General features: G+C 39.7%; 1 protein-coding gene and 1 long non-coding RNA gene across 3 annotated transcripts in view; one reads left to right on the forward strand and one right to left on the reverse strand.

The window, feature by feature from the left end:
• far1 (fatty acyl CoA reductase 1) overlaps positions 1-22,596 on the reverse strand; it is a 36,283-nt gene that overhangs the window by 7,765 nt on the left and 5,922 nt on the right. For both annotated transcript variants that reach the window (XM_077595734.1, XM_077595733.1), the window contains exons 2-10: positions 18,318-18,430; positions 16,292-16,408; positions 12,895-13,070; positions 12,362-12,541; positions 10,401-10,578; positions 10,267-10,311; positions 9,559-9,686; positions 6,280-6,347; positions 2,997-3,168 (exon numbers count right to left, since the gene is read on the reverse strand). In XM_077595734.1, the coding sequence (XP_077451860.1) occupies positions 2,997-3,168; positions 6,280-6,347; positions 9,559-9,686; positions 10,267-10,311; positions 10,401-10,578; positions 12,362-12,541; positions 12,895-13,070; positions 16,292-16,408; positions 18,318-18,419 (1,166 nt within the window). In that variant the 5' untranslated portion in view covers positions 18,420-18,430. The remainder of the gene's footprint in view (positions 1-2,996; positions 3,169-6,279; positions 6,348-9,558; positions 9,687-10,266; positions 10,312-10,400; positions 10,579-12,361; positions 12,542-12,894; positions 13,071-16,291; positions 16,409-18,317; positions 18,431-22,596) is intronic.
• The window catches only part of LOC144071040 (uncharacterized), a 47,258-nt gene continuing 46,635 nt past the window's right edge, over positions 21,974-22,596 (forward strand). The window contains exons 1-2 of the long non-coding RNA XR_013299527.1: positions 21,974-22,144; positions 22,230-22,320. This is a non-coding gene — a long non-coding RNA (uncharacterized LOC144071040). The remainder of the gene's footprint in view (positions 22,145-22,229; positions 22,321-22,596) is intronic.

The raw sequence follows: 22,596 nt of genomic DNA on the forward strand, positions 1-22,596 counted from the left end.
AATAGTTCCAAAGGTTGTTATAGGTTTTAAAGCTCCAACGGCATTTCTATTTTACATAGAAATACATAACTTTGAACAACGGAATAAATTGTGATGTACAAAGTTTGTCAACCATGGTAAGAGGTTCTGATATATGAATCTAGTTAATCACAAAGTTATTTGAAAGGCATGTTGTATACGTTGAAAATTAGGGACTATGGTCATTAGTTGAGTGAAATATTATAAAAACAAATTGTAGTGTTGAAAACACATCAAAATATTTTGTGTGCAAGACTGAATGATCTCTGAGTCGTCAAACAAATCCCTTTGACACAAGGTAGATTATTGATTTGAAAATTTACACTGGGACGACTCAGATTTCATCCGGCAAAGCAGAGTTTTCAAAAAAGAGAAGCATGCATTTTTAGCAACACAAAGACAGAAAAATAGCTGCTGACAAGCTTAATGCAATATTTTAAGCAACTTCCTTTTGGACAGCTCCATTTTCTCATGGGAAGAATTACTTGTACAGGTGTGTCAAACCAATTCCGCAGAGGGCCGCAGTGGGTCCTGGTCTTTGTTCCAACCGAAGCAGTGCCGACAGTTTAACCAATGAGGTGTCTTCTAAAATAAGAAGCACCTGACTTTAATCAACTGACTACACTTGCAAAAGGTTTCCTCTTGTTCAGTTGGAATTAAAACTTGTATCCACTGCGGCCCTCTGAGGACCGGTTTGACAGCTCTGAGTCTTATGACTATTAATACTGATTAATGAAAACAAATAAAAAAAACTACTCTTGATTTGGTGAGTTTGGCTGTTTCGCAATCCTATTTTAAAATTTGTAAAAGATCAGAAAAAGAACTGTAAAGGGAAAACACTAGAGGTAAGAGACTAAAACCATTCTGAGAGCATCTGTAGTGATTAATTGGGAAAAAATAACTTTGGTGCCAAGATTCTATAACTACTGTTGTTACCTCAGAAACCCCAAATACAGTCTATAGAAAATCTTGATCTTGGATACTGTGGTCTTAAGCACAACACTATTTGCACCAATACACTTTGGAACTGGCTAAAAAAAATTTTACTTTGCACATGTCGCTCAAAATGTCAGTTTTTATGAGGCTTATTTTGACTCACGGAAAGACTTTTTAGAGATACTTCAACCCGAAACAGAGTTCTTTACAGCTTTTCCCTTTTAAATCATGGACGATATGATACGATTGTCCTTCTGAAAATTTCAATTTATCTTCAAAATCCATTTTGATCTTCTACCCTTAATGCTCGTTTTTTTTCCTGTCTAGCTTGATAGTCCGTTTTGTTGGTTAAAAAAATGTCAGGCCAGACTATCAGGGAGAGAAAAAGTGGACGCACAACCTTACCGAGGCTTTTTGCTTTCAGCCTGAGAAAGAAGTCATAGAGGAGGGCAGGCAGTGTGTGGCTGACAATTGTCCAGTACTGATTAGTAAAGGGGTTTGAGTGGAGATTGACATTGGGCCTTCTGAAGGCCTGTTCTAAAGGATTGGTCTTGAAGGTCATGTTTATACAGTTCTCTGTAAGAGAAAGACAAACAATGACAGACGAGAAAAATAGGAGGTACAGACACTCCTCAACTTACGAACGCAATTGGTTCCGAGCGATTGTTCATAAGTTGAATTTGTTTGTAAGTTAATTTAGTGCTATATTTTGTATTATAATTTATGTTTAAGGCCTATATAAGTATATTGAAGGTTTATATAAGTGCATTTGTATGTTTAAGGCTTGTATAAGTAACACGCATTGGTTTGTACTGAAAAAAAAAAACATTTAATAAAATGGAGAGAATATGTACAGTACTGTAGAGAGAGAGATAGATTTATGTATTAGAAACTGGCCAAAAGAAGCGACCTAATGACGATTGCACAGTTTTCTTCTTTTTTTCATCATAAATGATGCAGTAGCACTGTATGGCATCATTCAATTGATTTGCAAACTTTGTGCAACGTTCAATATTTGTGTCCTGCTGCTCGATCTTTCTGTTTATAAATGGTACTGAATGTGCAACGCTCACCACTCTCACGCGCATCAAGCTTCGTTATTATTGCCACTCGTTTCAAATGAAATGGCTTGCCTCTTCCTTGCAACTCCCTCAATAGAAGCCTTTAGCTTTTTACCAACCATATTCGATATTGGATGCATGAGATATTTAATGATACAAATGAAAAAGGTTCTTTGCACACTGGAGATACATTCACGCACTTCCGCATTGCAACGAAGAAGAAGGTAGATGCTGGGTGAGCTGAGCTCTCACAGCGCCAGGCGTCGGTATTAGCGGCGGAAAGAAGTACTACTCCGAAAAAGACGCGAAATACAAAATTGGACTTGCGAACATTTTTGGACTTAAACGCAATTTGCAGACATGTTCGTATGTACCGTTGTTCGTAAGTTGAATGTTCGTAAGTAGGGGAGCGTCTGTATAAGCAATTTGTGATCCTTCCTCTAAAAGGTTAAAGGATACACCAATTGCAGCATACTATTAACAGTGTTAGCTTGTTAATAGCGTCATGCAGTGAATAGATGGAGATCAGAGGATCTCCGAAATACAAATCGGGTGAACTCAATGCTCCAAAGTCATTGTTAGGAATCAGCAGCTAAGCAGGCAGTTTAAAAAGCATCAAAACCTCAGATGGGTTTCCAAAGTCAGGGCTCGCATTAGGCCAACTTTGATTAATTTGTTGAGTGGACAAAGATGACCTAACGTGCGAGGTATCCATTATTTTTGGAAACTCAACTGGAACTTCACTATAGCAATTGGTAGAATTTAAAGAGTGCAGAATCCATTGATAACCCTCTGCTGGTGCAGGGGTGCATTTGGGTTATACATTCTTTAATTTACAAGCATTGCCTTACACATGAGCAGCAAAGCTTTAGGTGTTACTAGACAAAGAAGTGATAAGAGTTTAGCAGCAGAAAGTACACGTGTGGTAATGGTGCCTTGTAAAACAGGGAGGTCAAAAACGGCAATAGCATATAAGGTTACCTGGGTTCTCGTCCAACCAGCCTGAGGTACACATCATACAAGAAGGCTGGAGCCTTGTGGCTCACAGCAATCCAGTACTGATTGATTAGGTGATTTGATGTGAGATTAACATTGGGCCGACGGAAAGCCTGTTCGAGAGGGTTCCTCTTGAAAGTAGATATTACATGGTATTCTGGAAAAAGAAGTAATCAACAAGAAGTGTGAGATGTTTTCCATTGTTTTAGTTTTGTCTGGACCTGTGCCATGTATAACACAGATTCAATTTTCGTTTGAATTACCGTATTTTCACGACTATATGGCGTATCGTATTTTTAGCCGCAGTGTCAGTAACGAGTGCTATTTCTGTATTTTAAACACACAAAGGACGCACTGTTTTTTTAGACGCATATATGTTATATATTATATATGAATATCTAACCGCAATAGCGCTGGCTACCGGAAGCAGCCCCAGACTCTTTTTCCAGTTTCCGGTGCGCAGTGACTGCTGGGATATATAGTCCTTGCATGCTACACCCACACGCTAAAAACATGTTTTTAAAAAGGCAACGGAAGGAAAACTGAGTTCGGTTGAACTTTATTTAGCCATTTTACAACGTACTCACGTCATCATCATACACAAATCCATCAAAGTCCTCATTTTCTGTGTCTGAATTGAACAATTGTCCAAACGAGTCATCGAAAACGCTGAGTTTTATACGTTCGTCCAGGCGGCCAAAATCCATTCGCCAATAGTAGCTAGCTGGTAGCTAGCGTAACTTTTCCAACGGGGCTTTCCATGCTTTGTCAAGCTGTATTGATGTCGATGTATACAGGCCACAATCCATTCGTAAATAGTAGCTAGCTGGTAGCTAGCGTAACTTTTCCAACGGTGCTTACCATGCTTTGTCAAGCTGTATTGATGGCAATGTATACAGGCCACAATCCATTGGGTGTATTGACAAAAGAACTACTACATATCCCAGCAGTCACTGCGCAATACTTTGTCTACGGGAAAATAGTAGAGTCGGTGTACCCTATCAACTGATTCATTTTATTTTATCGTGATAACAATTTTAGTATTGGTCCATATATAAAGCGCACTGAATTATTAGGCGCCCTGTCTATTTTGGAGAAAATTTATGACTTTTATGTGCGCCTTATAGTCGTGAAAATACGGCATATCAATTTGTAAGTCATAAAACCTGAGATGCATACAAGTAAGAACTTTTTCTGCCAAAAGGTTGGAATATTTGTATAATCATCAATCTTCATTGGCCAAGTTATAATTAAAGAATTTTAACTTCATTGCAGGCTCTCAGTTGCGCTCATCTCTACTTTAGATGATACTTTTTTTTAAATGGGTATGTAAGCAGGTTGAACAGCAGATAAACTACGGAAAAGATATTACCAGTGGCCACATGGAGCTCTAAACCCAAGTTTCTAAACAATTTTATGCTCTGAAAGACCTAAAGATTAATTAAGGAAATTTGTTGCTGATTTATGTAATGTTCAGCCAAGCAAGGGTAAAAAACAGCATATGCAAACAATCACACTAATCTACAGCCAAAGCACCATTTTCCAGTTGTAATTCTGAATATTTTGTATTCCAATTTGAAATTAAATATGGGCTGCCTGGTTGCGCGTGGTTAGCGCGTCAGCCTCATAGCTCTGGGGTCCTGGGTTTATGTCCAGGTTGGTCCCCCTGTGTGGAGTTTGCGTGTTCTATCCGGGCCTGCGTGGGTTTCCTCCGGGTACTCCGGTTTCCTCCCACATTCCAAAAACATGCATGGTAGGCTGATTGGACACTCTAAATTGCCCCTAGGTATGGGTGTGAGTGTGTATGGTTGTCTGTCTCCTTGTGCTCTGCGATCGGCTGGCCACCACCTCTGGCCCAGAGACAACTGGGATTGGCTCCAGCACCCCCTGCGGCCCTAATGAGGATAAAACGCTTCAGAAAATGAGATGAGATTAAATTAAATATTCTTGGTCTTTAACTTCAGTTCTGGATAGTACTGTTGTGTGTGTGTGTGTTTAGTCTTGTTATAGTGGATTCAAGATAGAATATGATGCAATCCATATTTCCTTTTTGCCAGTGTTAATTGTTAATTTTAAATTATGATGGTTTACAACATGGCTGAGCAAAGAATTCCATCCATCAATCTTCATTACTCCACTTGAGGTACAATATCATCCCTGACCCGAAGAGGTCCACCCTTTTCCAACGGAGTATCCTAGTCTCACATTGGGACGTGCTCATTCTCATTCCACAAGTGCTAAGTGCACATTTGGACATCCTTGTGTCTGAAGATGGTCTTTGTTACGGACAGTCCAAGAATACAGTCCAAAAAAATTCCGATAACAACATGAGTCAAACCGTGATTAGGGTATCATAGAAGAGTGATGTAGTCCCCCAGAAAAGGAACCTCCCAAAGACTCCAAAAGGGTTTGGCACAAACAACAATGAGAAATTTTTCCCGCAACAGAAGGCGAGTTAAGCTACCTTCTTATCCTAAATAATTAAACCCAACCCTTTTATTCAATAGAAGCGATAAAAGAACTCGTGCTTGCATGGGAAGGTGACCCTGACAATTACTGCTTCTGAAAACTTCTGAATGTTATGCACCTTCTTGGGCTCATTCCTCGGCATTCAGGGAACACCTCGATGAGCCGTTACCTTATTATGGTGGGGGGGATTTCTGTGTGCCACAATCTGAAAAACTGGCGGGGCAACCGAGGAAAAACAATTTCTAGATGAAGGCTCTGACATAACATGGCTCAAATAACCCCTAATGATGAATATAACAACAGGACAAAACGTTTAGCTTGCCCAGATCATGGTCATCAGGTTCCACCTCAAGGCCTAAAGGTGTGGTTCATTATTAAGCAACTAGTGGGATGGGCACAGGCCGAAAATATACATTGATCCCTATTTCCATGGTCTCACTACCTGTGAGAGTAGCCAAGGGGGGTCAGGTGCAGAGAGAGCTTGGTGGGGAGGGGGGTGATTACAGTTGGGCTTGAAGCTGCCTATTGGGAATGTCACCCCTCAGGCCAAACTTGGTAAAAAGAAATCTTTCATTCGACATAAAATGTTTGAATATTTTCACTACAACTTAAAGGTCAGCTGGCAGATAACCAGAATAGCCATGAAACGTTCAAATATTCCCATTTGGATGAAGCAGGGGGATCAGGTGCTATGCAGAATCTGTAATTACAAGCCATGTTTGTCTCATTCACAAAAGCAAATTCCCTGTGAGGGTTCTTGATTTTATAGGCAGTGTTAAGGTCACAATTAAAGACATACCAACATCTCCCCAGCGAAATGGATTGATGCCACCAGTGGTGCAGTTGTAAACAGGTATGGATTTTGGCCTATAACGAGACAACGACTTTAATTAAAAGCACAGTGTGAACATTTTGTAAAAGATGCAAAGAGACATGATGAAAAAAGGGGATAATTTACTGGGATCCCAAGTAGCAGGCAATTGTGAGTTTACTCTAAAAGATCATATGAGCTGTTGATTGACGGGTTGTGTGTAATTTACAAAGATTGTGATCTTTTATTAGCGTACAGCATATATTGGAAAATAAATTCTGTGCTGTCTCAAAGATTGGCTGTTGGCAATACAGTAATACCTTGAGATACGAGCTTAATGCGTTTAGGGACCGAGATCATATGTCAATTTACTCGTATCTCAAATTGATTTTTCCCATATAAATAACTAAATATAAATTAATCCGTTCCCACCCACTAAAAACACCTAAAAAATAGGATATTACAACAGAAAAAAACATGTTTTTAATAGTTCTAATTCATCATCTACACACACAAAGTAACAAATACCCATCTAGTGGTTATGATCTGCAATAAAATGTGACATTATCGTGTACAGTATGGTATGGCGTTCTTACCTTCTTACCTTTGAGTCAGACGGTAGCAGCAGAGGAGAGAGACTTGACAAGTTCGGTTCGCTACTTTTGTGACACTACGTAACATGAATTTTAAATGTAACTTAAATGAACTTCGCGTACAATACACACACTTAAAATGGATGTAACCTTGTTAGGCTATAACCAAGGCAAAGGTGATAATGTATTCCGCCGCGGCTTTTGAGTCGGAACTAGCTACTCCCAATTTCCTCACAACCGAGTGTATCCCCAGTTCGTATTTTAAAGTTATCGAACCAGCCATTTCGGAGACAAAATGGCGACGCCAATAAAACTCTCCCTGCTTCTTTACTCTTTTTGTCTTTTGATCGTGTGTGTTTTTGCAAGTTGTTCGTCAAAACTTTAACATCAAATACAGCTGCTTGGATTTATTAAACATCAGTCTGGGGCATGTAATTACATTCTATAGCGGGTTTCATCGTGCGCAAAATATACAGTGAGATAGCGAGATCGACAGCACCACCATGGATTATTGTCAAATCTGAACAGGGAAGACATCGGCGCCGGAATAGGAAGCGAAAGCGAGGTTGTAGAGCGGGCCGGAAAGTTAACTCAGGCTACACCATTAGATGAACCTACACCGTTAGCGACACCATTAGCTAAATTAGCCAAACTTACACCGTTAGCTACGTTAGACTTTTCTACACGTCCATTAGTTGAGCCTACTCGCCCCTTTGCCGGACTTAAACCTCTTCAAGATGAACCAGCAATGGGTGCGTCTCCGAGGGATTTATGCAAACCTATGCGTTCGTTAGCCGGACTTTCAACTCTTCAAGCTGAACCAGCAGTTGGTAAGTCCCAGAGTGACTTATACAAACCTAGACACCTGTTTGCCAAGCTAACCCTCAACCGCCGGGCCGCCCCTCTGCTTCTTTCTAGAAAACATAAAATCAAAACTAGATAAAGGCGGGATCATTGGTGTGGTCTTCTTTGATCTCAAAAAGGCATTTGACACCATCAACCAACAGATACTGCTGACTAAACTGTCTGATTTTAATTTCTCATCAAGCAGGCTAAATCGGATTGAATCATACTTGTGTAAGATCACAGTGCATCAGGATTCAAAACACAAAATCTACTTTGCGGAATAACCAGGGGTCAGTGCTAGGCTCTTCAATCTTTACATAAATGATCTCCCCAGCTGTTGTCCTTCAATTGTCACCTACCAAATGTACGCCAATGATGCCGTTCTATATGTCCACGTTAAAGACAAAAAACATGCTGCACAGAAACTCACAGATGCAATGACGAGCATGAATAACTGGATTGGAAAATCCTAACTGCACTTAAACATATCTAAGACTGTCTGTATGTACTTCTCAAAAAGAGCGACAAATAACAGTGACCGCAACGTCTTTGTCCAAGGAAAAAAATCAACATACTCCAAGAATTTAAATACCTAGGAATCACTCTACATTCTCAACTTGTCTTTAAACGCCAGATAAAAAAAGACGCTAAATAAAATAAAATTAAATTTGTCCAATTTTAGGTTCATTAGAAACAACAACCTAACACCTGAGTCAGCAAAATTATATTTTGACACAATGATCATATCACACATGACTTCCTACCTAACAAGTTGGTCATCAGCCTGCAAAACAACACTCAAACCAATTGAAACCATTTATAAGTAAGCTTCGAACCCAGGTTAAGAACCACTGAGTTAGGAGATAGCGTGACCGAGTCGATAATATGCGAAAAAGCCAGCAGAATCTACATGGACATGAAAGCAAAGCAAGCATCTGAAAAAGGGGACTTTTCGACACCAGCTGAATCCTTCAAAGTGAGTTGTTGCTGGTTCGATAATTTAAAAAAATGAACACTCGGTTCCGAGACATGGAGAAGCAGGAAGTTCCACCACGAAAGCTGCGGTGGAATACATTAACATCTTTGCCTCGGTTATTGCACAAAAAGGTTTAAATTTTGTGTAACGTAACATTATTTATTTTTTAACTGTGTATAGTAAGTAATAAGTTAATTTAGTAAATTATATTTAAATATTATGTTATGTTACGAGCGCATCCGTCAAGTCTCTCCTGTCCTCTCTCTCACTGTCTCTCTATGGGAAATATTGATTTGAAATACGAGTAAACTGACATACGAGCTGTCCCGGAACACATTGAGCTCATTTCTCAAGGTATTACTATGTCAAATTTGTCTTGTATCTCAGGGCAAAAATTTGCTGGGAATTTTCCTCGTATCTGAAATCTCTCGTATGTTGGGACACTTGTATGTCTAAGTATTACTGTACATGTAAAAGTGCTAGAAACATCATTTAGATAAAGCAGTTTTGGATTTAAGGAGATTTTGGAAATTATGCAGGCAAAAGATGACATTTAAAACGATGGAATTGGAAGCCTTAGTATGGGCGGCAAACATAATCTGAGTAAAAGTAATCTTAATGCTTTAATTATTTGGCAGTAGCCAGTAACCACAACTAATCCATTTTTTTTAAACTTCTGCTACCGCCCAACTCGTAACTTTTTGTTTAAAACTTGGTGCACCTTAATAAAAAAAAAAAATCTTAGATGAAACTTTTTTTAGACCTTTGATGCTTTTACATTTTATTTGGAGATCAATGAAATTGTCACATGCAAACATTCAGTAAACCAACACAAAATGTTGCGTTCCCCACCTGTTCATTTTTTGGGATGCAGAATACCAGGCTGCAGCCAGCGTGGTATTGATGACTACATCTACTGGCACCAAATCAGCTACTGCGTCATTAGATGCTCTCATTGTGCGAAGAATCCCTTTACCTGCCTAAAGAGAGATTAAACAAGATGAATGACAACTTAAAGTTGTCTTCACTGGAAAAGGATTTAGTTTTAAAAAGTACTTAAGAAGCAATTCACAAAAATAAAAGGCAGCCTTCCTGATTTAGTTTTTTTTGTCGAATTTAAAATCAAATTAATGTTATGTCATTAATTACGGAAATTCATTTCAATTTTGAAATGTTTCTAACGAGTAAAAACATCTAATCCAAGCCCTAAGTGGTAAAGTAATTTTCCATGCTCAAATATTATAAGGCCATTTTCAAGAATAAGTAAAAACTGCATTTAATGTTTTCTCTGTTTGCTTATATGAGACAATAAAGCTGATTTAATTATCTGTAAAATGTAGGTGTCGCAAATATGAGGCAAGAGCCAAAATTCCCTTTTATGTTAGCCTTTATTACTTGTTGAAAAATAAGTGTGGAAGAAAAGTATTTTAGAAAAGCATAAATGATTTAAAAATGTTTGTTTGTTTTTTGAAGAAGCAAAAATGGTTAAAGCGAAGAATTAGTTTATTTCAATCGCTGTAGTTTGAATAAACAAACCCATAACCCTCGCCTATTACTTACTGCAATAAAAATTCCACTTGGTCCATTGAAATTATCGATCCAACCCTGGAAAGAGCACATGGAAGTAACAACATTATTACAGCTACTGCTGCTGCCTTACAATTTGGGGGAAAAATGGCTTGAAGTGAACTCACGGGAAAAGGTTCTTTCCAACTGGCACCAACGATGGAGGGCCTGACAATGGCGACATTGAGATCCCCGGCTTCCTGCTGCACCAGATACTCAGCTAATGCTTTTGTGAAGGTGTAGGTGTTAGGTCGTTGGCCAATCAGTTTGGGAGTCAGTGCAGAAACAAGTTCATCATCCATCCAACTATGGACAAAATAAATTCAGGATCAGATTTACACTTGTAATAAGGAGTTTACAGACATGTGTCTTGGCAAGATTATCAATTTAGCTTTGGGCTTGTTTCATTTAAAACAGTACATGTGCTGCTGTGGTCTCCAACTACCAGGGCAAGGCATGAAACCGGTCCATTGGGCAATAGAAAGAATGAAGTGTGCATAATTTCCATTGAAATTTATTTTGTTTTGGAGAAATCACCCGGCAAGACCAAGTTCCCTTACTCTCTGCAATAAAATGTAAAAAAAAAAAGTAATGGCGCTTCAGGCGGCGGCTTGAGTGGTTAGCGCGTCGGCCTCACAGCTCTGGGGTTCTGGGTTCAAATCCAGGTCAGTCCACCTGTGTGGAGTTTGCATGTTCTCTGTGTGGGTTTTCTCTGCGTACTCCGGTTTCCTCCCACATTAAAAAAAACATGCATGGTAGGCTGTTCGGACACTAATCTGCCCGTAGGTATGAGTGTGATAGTGAATGGTTGTGTCTCTCCTTTTCCCCTGCCTCTGATCCGAAGTCAGCTGGGAGAGGCTCAAGCATCCCCTGTGACTAGTGAGAATAAAGCGTTTCAGAAAATGAAAGAATGAATAAAAGATGCCACTGGTAAGCCGCTATAATTTACACCATAACATAACACAGATCGTTCCTCCCATCAGCTGTCAGGCTCTTTAACAAAACAAATGGCTGAGTGTTAAGACCTACCGTATGTATGTATACATGTACATCTATGTATTTATGTACATGTATGTATGCGTATATAAATTTCAGCAACACGCTTATTTATTTATATATTTATTCATGTATTTATTTATTAACTTACTTATTACCTATCTATTTATGTCTAAAATGCCTTTTCTATATCTGCATTCTCACTCTCTTGCTACTGTGACAACGAAATTTCCCAAATACGGGATGAATAAAGTTATCCAATCCAAACACTATTTAGAAATCAGTTACACGTACCCCAAAGGTATACCTATCAACCCGCCCACTGTTCCTCCCCTTGTGGGAATTTCACTAATTTGCCAATCTGAAATCCTCAATACTATGTGTTGGAATAATTGTGCACACATTTAACATTTATGCTTTTCGTACACCATACATACATAGTAGTGATTAGATTGGAATGGCTCTGTATAGTTAATTATTTTGAGTATTGAAGTCTTCCTGCATTGTATGTTAGTTTACCTCCACAAAAAGACTGTTGATCAGTAGAAAACTCAGGTAGAAGATTTTTAGAATACTTAGGGCACGAGGGGGAAGGCGCGTTGTGTACTGTTTGTGATGTTTTTGTCTAAGAGTCTCATCTCATTTTCTGAACCACTTTTTCCTCATTAGGGTCGCGGGGGGTGAGGGAGCTGACTTCGAGCCAGAGGCAGGCTACACCCTGAATTGGTGGCCAGCCAATCGCAGAGCACAAGGAGACAACCAACCATTCACGCTCACACTCAAACCTAGGGACAATTTAGAGTGTCCAATCAGCCTACAATGCATGTTTTTTTTTGTTTTTTGTTTAAATGTGGGAGGAAACCGGAGTACCCGGAGAAAACCCACGCAGGCCTGGGGAGAACATGCAAACTCCACACAGTTGGACCGACCATTCCCCCGCAGGGCCGCCCCTGTCAAAGGAAGAGTCTCCTGATTAAATGCAATTATATTCAGCTCGTCTACTTTTTGCTAGAGACTCGGTTTATTCACTAGATAAACCTAATACCATGCATGTCATATGTTAACACAATTACAAAAGTCAAAATGAACTTACTCCAGAGCATCAATGAGTTTGACATACTCTACTGGGGGCGGATAGACCATTTCCTCAATAAGCTCTCGATCACAGTTTGCATAGGCTGTGGATACATGGATGAAGATGTCCAGATCCTTCATTTTATGGGCCAGTGCAAGCATCTTCTGGGTAGCCAAGACATTCAACTGCATTGCATCTCTAAAAATAAAATTTTTAAAAAGGTAAAATGGAAAACAGAACACAGCATAAACAAATTCCAGGGAGTAAAATGCCGAAGTTAATACCTCTACTATTGCTAGTAGAGGCATGTGCAAATGATGAAAATTATAAAAGTACAAATCCTGTGCAGCAAATATTATACGTTTTCTGAGAAAAAAAAAGGCTGATGGGAGAGTTACAAAAAACAAGCAGCCTCAATCAACTGTTTGTGTCAGAAAAAAAAAATGAGAAAAAAAAGGTATGGACGCCAGGTGTCAAGTTTCTTTGTGTACAGCAAACAACATTGGCTCATACCATGCAGAATGAATTTGCAATTTAAAAAAAAAACTCACTTCAGTGGCTCATTAAAGCGGATGGTGGCGGCACAGTGGAAGACAATGTTGATTGTGTCGGCGAGTAACCTCTGATTCTCCATACTCAGATCTAGTTCTGGCTTTGTAAGGTCACTGCTCACTGCAATAATCTTCTCCGCAAAGCAAGGCTGTTCATCTTGTAACCTATTAAACAACTAAGAGAAATACATTTAAAGCCTTGGGTAATTCCTATTCAGACAGGGTTTGAAGTGCATGTTTAATGTTCAGAGGTTTGTCACAATTGGTGATAAAACCACTTATACTCAAAGGGTCACGGGGGGTGCTTGAGCCTATCCCAGCTAACTACACATGCAGGCAGGGGACACCTTGAATCAGTCGCCAGCACAAGGAGACAGACAACCATTCACGCTCACACTCATACCTAGGGGCAATTTAAAGTATTCAACCAGCCTAGCATGCATGTCTTTGGAATGTGAGAGGAAACCGGTGATGACCAACCTGGGATCGAACCCTCCACCCCTGAACTGTGAGGCCGGCGTTAAGTTAACTTGCCGCTATTGACGGCGCTAGGTGTAACAACTCACAATCTTTTGTTTTGCGGCCCCCTTGTTGAAAAAAAATGAAAGCGTTTAATTCTGGAGGTACGTTATGAATGAGCTACAGGGTGCCCGCAGGCCGGATCGGACCCCCTGGCGGGCCACTTCTAGCCCACGGGCCGTACGTTTGACTTCACTGGTTGAAATGTAACCCTGAGGAATTCCTGTGAGTCAGCCATTTGGTCAGGCCTATGACCAAATATAGTTGAACCTCTTGTTTCCCTAGGGTGTTGTTTATCATGTTCGTCTAACATGTGAAATGACCCTTTTTTTAAACTGGGTGGAAACAGTTTTGTTGTAGAGTTATACTATTTAAACCTGAACGTGTGGCAGTACACTGAGCCATTTGTTTCTTCGGGCATATTAACAAAGGTGCTCTAATAGTGTCTTTCTATAGTGTATTGGTTATCATGTCCGTCTAACACGTTAAAGGTTTCCAGTTCGAAACAGGGTGGAAACAAATAAGTTCTTGAATTTTATTATTTAAACATTACCCTCAGGCAGGCCACTAGGTAAGCCATTTGGAGGGGCCTACTAACAAAGCTAGTTGAACTTCTTCTTTACCTAATATCACGGTTATAATGTTCGTCTAACACAATAAAAGTTCCCTTTTTAAAAGTGTGTGGATACAGTTCTGTTGTAGAGTTAGGGGGCGCAAAGCGATACCTGGGAGCTTTTGATTTAAGAAATATACTTGTTGCCAAACTAGAATATAAAGTGACATTGCACATTTACTTGGTGGATAGCAGTGGCATGCTCACTGTCGTGCATATTTTCTCAGGAAGTTATTTAGAATTTTATATGAAACTACTATTTTTGGTAGGTGGGGCGGGCGCGAAACGTTAAATTCTTCTTTTGGGAGGGCGCAACAGAAAATCATCGGTAATGGTGTATGATGGTTATGATGTTTGTCTAACGCAAAACGTCCCCTTTTAAAAAGTGGAAGGAAACAGTTCTGTTGAAGAGTTATATTGTTTAGACGTGAACGTGAGGCGGTACACTGAGTCAGTCGTTTCGTCGGATATATTACCAAAGGACTTTGAATTTATTGTTTCCATGTTGTAGTGGTTATCACGTTCGTCTAACACGTGAAAGGTCCCCAGTTTGAAACTGGGTGGAAACAACTCTGTTGTTGTGTTTATATTGTATCTTCAAGCAGGACACAGTAAGGTATCGAGCTGGCCATACTGCCAACGTTTCTGAAGAGTTTGAAGCATAGTGTCGTGGTTTTTGAAAGTCACCAAACACGCAAAATGTTTAGTTTTATTGTTTAAAAAGTAATCTAATGGGAGTCCACTGGATCGGCATTTGGTGGTGCCCACTACCAACGCTACAAAAATGTCTTGTTTCCATAGTGTAGTGGTTATCACGTTTGCTTCATACACAAAAGGTCCCCATTTCGAAACTGGGTGGAAACAATTAATTTCTTGTGTGTTTAAACGTTACCCAGAGGCAGTCCATTGGGTCAGCCATTTGGCCAGGCCTACAACCAAAGGTAGTTGAACCACTTGTATTCCTTGGGTATTGTTTATCATGTTCGTCTAACACGCGAAACCTCCCCGTTTTAAAAATGGATGGAAACAGTTCTATAGTAGAGTATATTGTTTAAACGTGAACTTGTGACGGTACACAGTCATTCGTTTTGTCGGGCAACAGTCTTTGTATCTTTTGTTTCTATAACGTAGTGGTTATCACATTCGCCTCAAATGCGAAAGGTCCACAGATCGAAACAACAAAGTTCTTGGATTTTATTTTTTAAACATTAACCTCAGGCAGTCCACTGGGTCAGAAATTCGGGTAACGCCACCAGCCGCAAGTTTTGGACACTGTTGTATCACAACATTTCTGCTAAAGCTGCATGGTCCAAAAGGCTAAACTATTCAAGATCGACTCTAGGGACAATATGGTGTTTGCATGAGTTATGAGCTATTAATTATTGAACTGGAGCTGCTCACTGCTTGTTTTATCTGTAAAATGTCTGTAAAGAATGCTCCAAAATCATAAGAATTTTCAGACATTTACAGAGTTACTGATGTTTGTCAGTCTGTCTAATAGTACAGACTGATAGATCGCTCTAATACAGGGGTAGAGAACCTATGGCTCGGGAGCCACATGTGGCTCTTTTGAAGGGTGCATGTGGCTCTGGGCTAAAATATGGAAACCCGGTGGTGAGAGGGCAGAGTCCCGAATGCACCAATAGGAACGTCACTGTGGCAGAGTTTTTTTTCATTAGCGTCTTCTGCATACATTCTCTCATTGAGTGTCCGATTATTATTATTATAACTCACTTGTAATAATAATATTATTATTATTTCAAGTGAGTTTTTTCAAGTTTTATACAAGATACATTTTTTTTCTTGAATGATCTGTTTATCATTTCTCTATTTTGAAATAAATGACCGTATTGGCCGCATTGTCTTGCGTTATGGCGTTTCGTCTTTGTCACCTTGCAATTTCGTGCATGTCAACCCTTGATTCAATCATAATTTTTTTAGCTATGAATACTGCGTATAAGCGAGAATACGGCAATATTGCTTTTGTTTTTTGTTTTTTTTGTTTGGTGTTCTTGGTCTAGGCTATGGCAGACAGTAACCATGTTGTGTGCTTCAAATTCCAATAAGAATGCATAAAAAGTTAACAAAGCTAGAGAATTCTTTGTCAAAATTACAGGTTGTTTACTCTGCTGCTGCTACTGCAACTTGATTGGAATTTGGCACTTCGCGATCATTGATTTCAGTTTATGGTTGTACTATTACTACTACAAGCCCTACAACACACATTCCAATCACATGGTAACATTGGATCTCAACCCCACTTACCTTGCTGTTAATCATGTCAGAAATACGGGCCTTTGGGCTCTGGCCCGCTTTTGATCTGACCATCACATAGACAGCATTTACTCCTGGGCATGACCTGAGAAGCTTCTCCAGCATTACCTGTAGTAGTAAAAGCAGAAAGGAGTTGAATTCATACAGGTATATCTCTACTTACAAATGTCCCTCCATCCATAATATTCAGGTTACAAAATCCCAATAGGAACATTTTTGTCTCTAGATATGAATGAAATTCCAAATTACCAAATACAAAATATAAAAAAATTCCAACAGGCTCTTGTTTATTCCTGTGTTTTATTTTGAAATTGCCATCAACAAGTTACTCTCTTATTGGTTATTAGCGGGGTATTGGCCAACGAAAGAGTAACAGCGTGACCGTCCCAACAAAAGCCTCCCTCTGGGCATCTTTTCCGGGACCATTGCAGTGCCGCTCAGCCAACGGTGACTTCCTGGTTCGTGTTCTTTCGACCCTCGTTCTAACACTTTTCTTTCTCTTAGTGAGCTTAATGCAGCTTTATTCTTTGTTTCTCATTACGGACACAAGAAACCTATGGTGTGAATGAAAAGAAGCATGCTGTTATCGGCCCGCTCACCAAAGGCAATTGCTGTTAGATTGATATTTCACCAAACGTAACATAATTTTAGGTTGCCGAGTTGTTTGTGTATGTATGTTTACTCCGCCTCTAAACGTTTGTCTCCTTCTCTGCCCTCAACTACACATGCGACCATCCACTCCAATTGAAAATGTCTTTGCATGTCTTATTAATTTTAATGGACGTTTTTGGGTTGGGCTGGTGCTGTGCTACCCTGTCGGACCCGGTGGGCGCATCGTGGAGGCCTAGCGAATGGGAGGCGAACGAGGTGTTGGGAGATAGCCAAAGGGAAAGCAACTCCACCACGGCAATAAAAAAAGGAATACAAGAAGAGTATTTACATTTGGGGAGGGGATGCTTGATTTCATTTAACCCAGCATTCTGTTTTCATATCTTGGAACAGAACATTTCCAATCAAGGCTTTCGTAACCAGAATATTTCGCAATTAGATGTACTATTGTATACTTACGAGTCCTTTTACATATGAAATATTCAGGTTACAAAAAGTATTGATGAAAAAGCCTGATATCAAATATATGAGAAACATCAAACAAAATATGAATCTAAGAATAAAATATATATGCAATTCCTGTATTGTCACCCTCATACTTCGCCGGTAGCCGCTACGCCATTTCGGTTAAGCTCTAACGTCCGCCTGGAGCGCGCCGTTTTGGACTTGGGCTGGCGCCGTTCTCCCCTGTCGCACATGGTGGCCACTAACCCACTCCGCCAGCTCTCACATTCGCCTACAGCCCTCTAATCTGACTTCCGCCATCAAGAACACGCAGATTCCTTCTACCGAATGGGAATCCAGTAAGGTGCTGGGAGATGCCGATGGGAAAGCAACTTTATAACATGACAATTAAAAAATAAATAAATAAAAACGGGTACGGGAACTGTTTTTACATTTCGGGGGATGTTTGATTTCATTTCATGTTTTGTAACTTGGACTGTCTTTCTTATCTTGAAACAAAAGGTTTCTCTTTCAAGCTTTTCATAATCTGAATATTTCATATGAAGAGACATTTGTAAGTAGAGATACCACTGTGCACAAAATTCATACATATGTATATATTATATTTCCCATTAAAAGGTTCAAAAAGACAATTTGGACAATTTTTAGGTTGATATCTTTAAACTATTAATCAACAATCAAAAGAATTAAGTCAATATATAATCAAGTTATATGATCGTCTATTAGCCGGTTAATCATGGTAACCTTAATAACCTGCAATTCTGTTCTGGATTGTACTTGAAATAATGCTAGATGATTATTAATAAAAAATGGTATTTTAATAAATAAATCATTACATATCACAAATTATTACACAGTCTCACACTGAAATCTGCTTATGCTTGTTCAACCCATTGGTTCAGTCAGATCTGTTGGCCCTCAGCCAAGTCAATTACTATTCTACCTTTCCCATGAAGCCTGTTGCTCCAGTGATCAGCACATTTTTCCCTGTGTAGTATTCTGGTATGTTCTTCATCTCTCCAAAAGTGTTGGCTGAACTCCTCATCACCACTCCTCCTGTTTAAAAAGAGTATAAAAAAAATCACCCAAAAAATGATTAAATTTAAGAGTAAGAGAATGTCTCAACTAGAACTGGGCGATATGACAAAAATGTTATCACGATAAAAAATATTAATAATTGTCATGAGAACTATCACATCTTTTTTGTTTCAAATTTGAAACTTTTGTGAATAAATAAATAAATTACTTTCCTCCTTATTCAAATACAAGCAGAACCAAAAGACTATTGTTGCACTATTGAAAAAAAATCTCTTCTGAAAAATGGGTTAGATGAGAAAGGAAAATTTCAGTTGCGGGCCCCACAGCTGATATTGCCCCTGCTAAGTTCACACTCTCAGTGATAGGCATCTGAGGATGGTCGGGGCAATGTAACTATGATATAGATGCACAATCATGAGCTACCGCCGAGGTGGAAGACTCGCCACCACTTTGGAATAGAGAAGGTTGTGTTGCCATCTTGGTGCGCTTCAATAGTTTACGCCTTTCCCAACTCGATACGAAATGAGAACTCCTCTCTTTTGGCATCATTGATGAAAACGGTGACGGTCGCGTGCTGAGGATTTTCGGCTGGTTTGGATTGGATGTGTCGATGTTCGATTGTTGATGCCTTGATCCACATGGAAAGTGTGACGTGTTAAAGTGTATGTCGGTGTTCGATTATTGATGCCTTGTTGCACATAGCTTGAAACACGGGAGATTTCCCTCATAACAGTAAAGTTGGATTGAAGAAGCAACAACGAATCACTGTTCTGATTATTTCTCCCTGTGATTCAAAGTATGCTGTTGTTGTAGAGGCTTGGTTGAGTTTGTGGTTTGCAATATACACTGTTTAGCGTGTGAGAAAGAAGATAATGTTTAGTAATGTTTATTTACTTTTGAATTGCGAGCGTGAATGTGCAAGTCTCGGGTCATGCACATGGATATAACATTCAGCACGCTACCTTCAGCCGCCATTATCCTGTAGAGCAGGGGTCCCCAAACTTTTTCCTGTGAGGGGCACATAACTTTTCCCTTCTCTGATGGGGGGCCGGTGTCAGTTTGTAACAGCACAGTGCTTGCTGGTGAATTAGGCAGTGGACTTGTAGCGGGGCGGTGAGACCCCTTTTTTCCAACTCCCGGTTCATGCGTCCTATTAGACCACGAGTTTCGCCCACCATGCTAGGAGCCCCGTCAGTCGTGATGCTAGCTATCTTTGACCAGTCCAGGTCCAACTTCTCCATGGTTTGACACACTGTCAAAAATATCCTCTCTCGTTGTAGTCCCTTTGAGACTTTGAAGGGCTGCCAGATCCTCGCATATCTCAAAGTTTGCGCTAACTCCACGAATAAAAATGGGCAGTTGCGCTGTGTCTTGCACGTCCGTGCTTTCATCCAGTGCTAATGAAAAAAAGCCAAATTCTTTCGTCTTCTGCTGCAGCTGGGCATATACATTACTCCAGATTTCTTCAACGCGTCTGGTGATTGTACTCGCCGACAGACTTACGGCATTAAATGCATCTTTCTTCTCGGGACACACCTCCTCCGCGACAGCATCCATACATTTCTTAACAAACGTCAGTGAAAGGCTTACCGCTGCTGGCTATCAGTTTAGCAACCCGAAAGCTGGCCCGAACGGATGCCTGGTTCAGCTGAGCTTGGCGTACAAATGTATTCTGCTGAGATAGTAGTCCACTTTTTAGCTTTGAGAGTTTGTCTGCTTGTATTTGCCCTTGAAAGCTATCGTACTTGTCTTTGTGACGGGATTCATAGTGTTGGCGAAGATTGTATTCTTTGAATACCGCCAGTCTCTTGACAGATGAGACAAACAGCCTTTTCTTAGGATTGAACAAAAAAATAATCGTTTGTCCACTGCAGGTTAAATACCCTGCATTCTTAATCAATTTTTCTGTTACCTAACTTTTTCGCCATTATTCCGTTCTCTTTGGCTCTTTGAGGTTACTCTGTAACATTTTTCATGGTCTGAAGCTCCTGCCCTATTTTCCTGACAGCTTGCATCACATCTTCAATGTTGACGTGATCTCCAAACTCCACCTCTCGGTGTTCCAGCAAAATTCCCTGTTGATCACGTCCGACAACAAAGACGCCACCTAGCACAAAACCCTCTCCCAAGATGTTCCCCTTGAAGCCCTTTCTGAAGGCTCTGATGCCATTCCGCCACACTCCCGTACAGAGAAACGCCAGGAGGCCCAGACGTCGCACACGTGGCCCGAAAAATCGCCGCTTTTGATCCAAGAAGATCTCCCCGTCAAAGAACGGCCGGGCCCTAGGATTTTTTTCTGGAGGCCAAATAGGAAAAAAATCCGATAGCGTCTCTGGTATTGTTCAGAGGGCCGGGCCAAATGTGCTGACGGGCCGTAATTTGGTGACCACTGCTGTAGAGTGTCTATGACGGTCATAGCAAGGAAGTTATATTATTGATATTTCATTGTTTGGCCTGAATAGTTGAAAAGGACTTCTCGAAGTTGTAAAAAGAAAAGATAAAACAAGTTATGACCGTATATTGAACGGGTGTAATTGTACATTATGTTTTGGGTTCTAACGTGTTGCTATATATATATATAGGTGTAATTGTATATTATGGGTTTTTGTGTTAAGATAACAGTAAATTTGGATTGAAGAAGCAACAACGAATCACTGTTCTGATTATTTCTCCCTGTGTTTCAAGCGTAAATGCAGGGTGTAACATGTGCAAAAAAGGAATGTATAATACATACAGAAGCAGGAGTATGCCTTTTAGTAAAAAGTAACGGAAAAGTGACAGTCAATTTCAAAAGAAAGGCTAACGAATTTTACCTATTTAAGTAATGTTTGGGTGTTATTTTTGGTAAAACATTGTAAACGAAAGTGAAAATATAATGAAAATGAATACTCACACGCTGTTGCCGAATTCATGCAACTAACTTCAAGCGGAATGACTACCGTATTTACTCATATAAGCCTCCTTTATCGGACAAAAAAAAATTAATCGATGGTACGGCTTATATGCGCATAAAAACACGACATGCAATGGTAGCTTATATGCGCAAAAACACGACATGCAATGGTACGGCTTATATGTGCATAAAAACACGACATGCAAATAAACTGCAAATTGACAGGGCCGTGACACGATGACGTCACGACAAAAATGGCCATTGCGTCAGCGCGTGACGTCACGACGTAAGCGAATTCACCCAATACTTTCATTTATTTCAAAATAGAGAAAAGGTAAACAGATAAAACGCTAAACAAAATTTATTTTGACGTACATGAATGAAATTCAAAAAAAAAACGTACGTATCTTGCAAAAAAACGTACCTGGGTCCCAGGCAGCCATATTACCTAGGGCGCTGAAGTATAAACCTAGTTAAACGTGCTCGGACTGGAAAGACGCGAGTAGCCTTGATTTTGAAAAAAATAAATAAAAAATTCCACTTTGATTGTTATAAATGTCCTATGTTTTCCGTTTTCATTGAAAGGCAGGTTATATGCTTCTTTTTGTTCAGGCATTTAGGTGGACCACTTGGGGTCCTATAGTTGTAGTTTGAGTTGTCGTCTTTAGTAGAGCACCGCGAATGTTTCCAGCTGTGTTTGATTCAGTGTTCATAAAAGTTGACTGTAATGTGTTGTCAAAGAAGAATTGCTCTCCGTTGTCAATTACTTGGAATTGATATAAAAGAAGCTGAAGAATCATCTGTGTGCCTTCATCTCACTCTCTGACCGGAGTATATGGGTAGATGAGAGCTATCAAAGAACATCGCAACGCTAAGCTAACTCGCTAATATTGATTTTTTTTCGTTGTATTTCTTGTTCGAAAGTGACAACTATTGGAGTAATATGAACCATTGAAAGAATGGAGAGATTTTGACATTGGAAGCAATTTGGCTGCCACATCATCTTAAACCTCTGGTAAGAAAATTGTAATTTCTGTAATTAGAAAGCGTCAGGTTCTCATCAAGATACTTTCTTTTAATTTCTTTTTTCAAATGGAATAATTTGATATTTTGCATTAACAAAGACAGGCATATTAACTTCCTTATGATATTGACCCTAATGTGCTTTTGATTCATACAGTATCTCAGAAATACCACTTGTGATGATTTTTCTTAAGATGTTCCCTCCAAAGTAACACATTTGCACTCCCTATTAAAACCATGAATATGGAGGTGAAAATTGGGAATCAGG

The sequence above is a fragment of the Stigmatopora argus genome, chromosome 3, assembly GCF_051989625.1.
Source record: "Stigmatopora argus isolate UIUO_Sarg chromosome 3, RoL_Sarg_1.0, whole genome shotgun sequence".
Taxonomy (NCBI): Eukaryota; Metazoa; Chordata; class Actinopteri; order Syngnathiformes; family Syngnathidae; genus Stigmatopora; species Stigmatopora argus.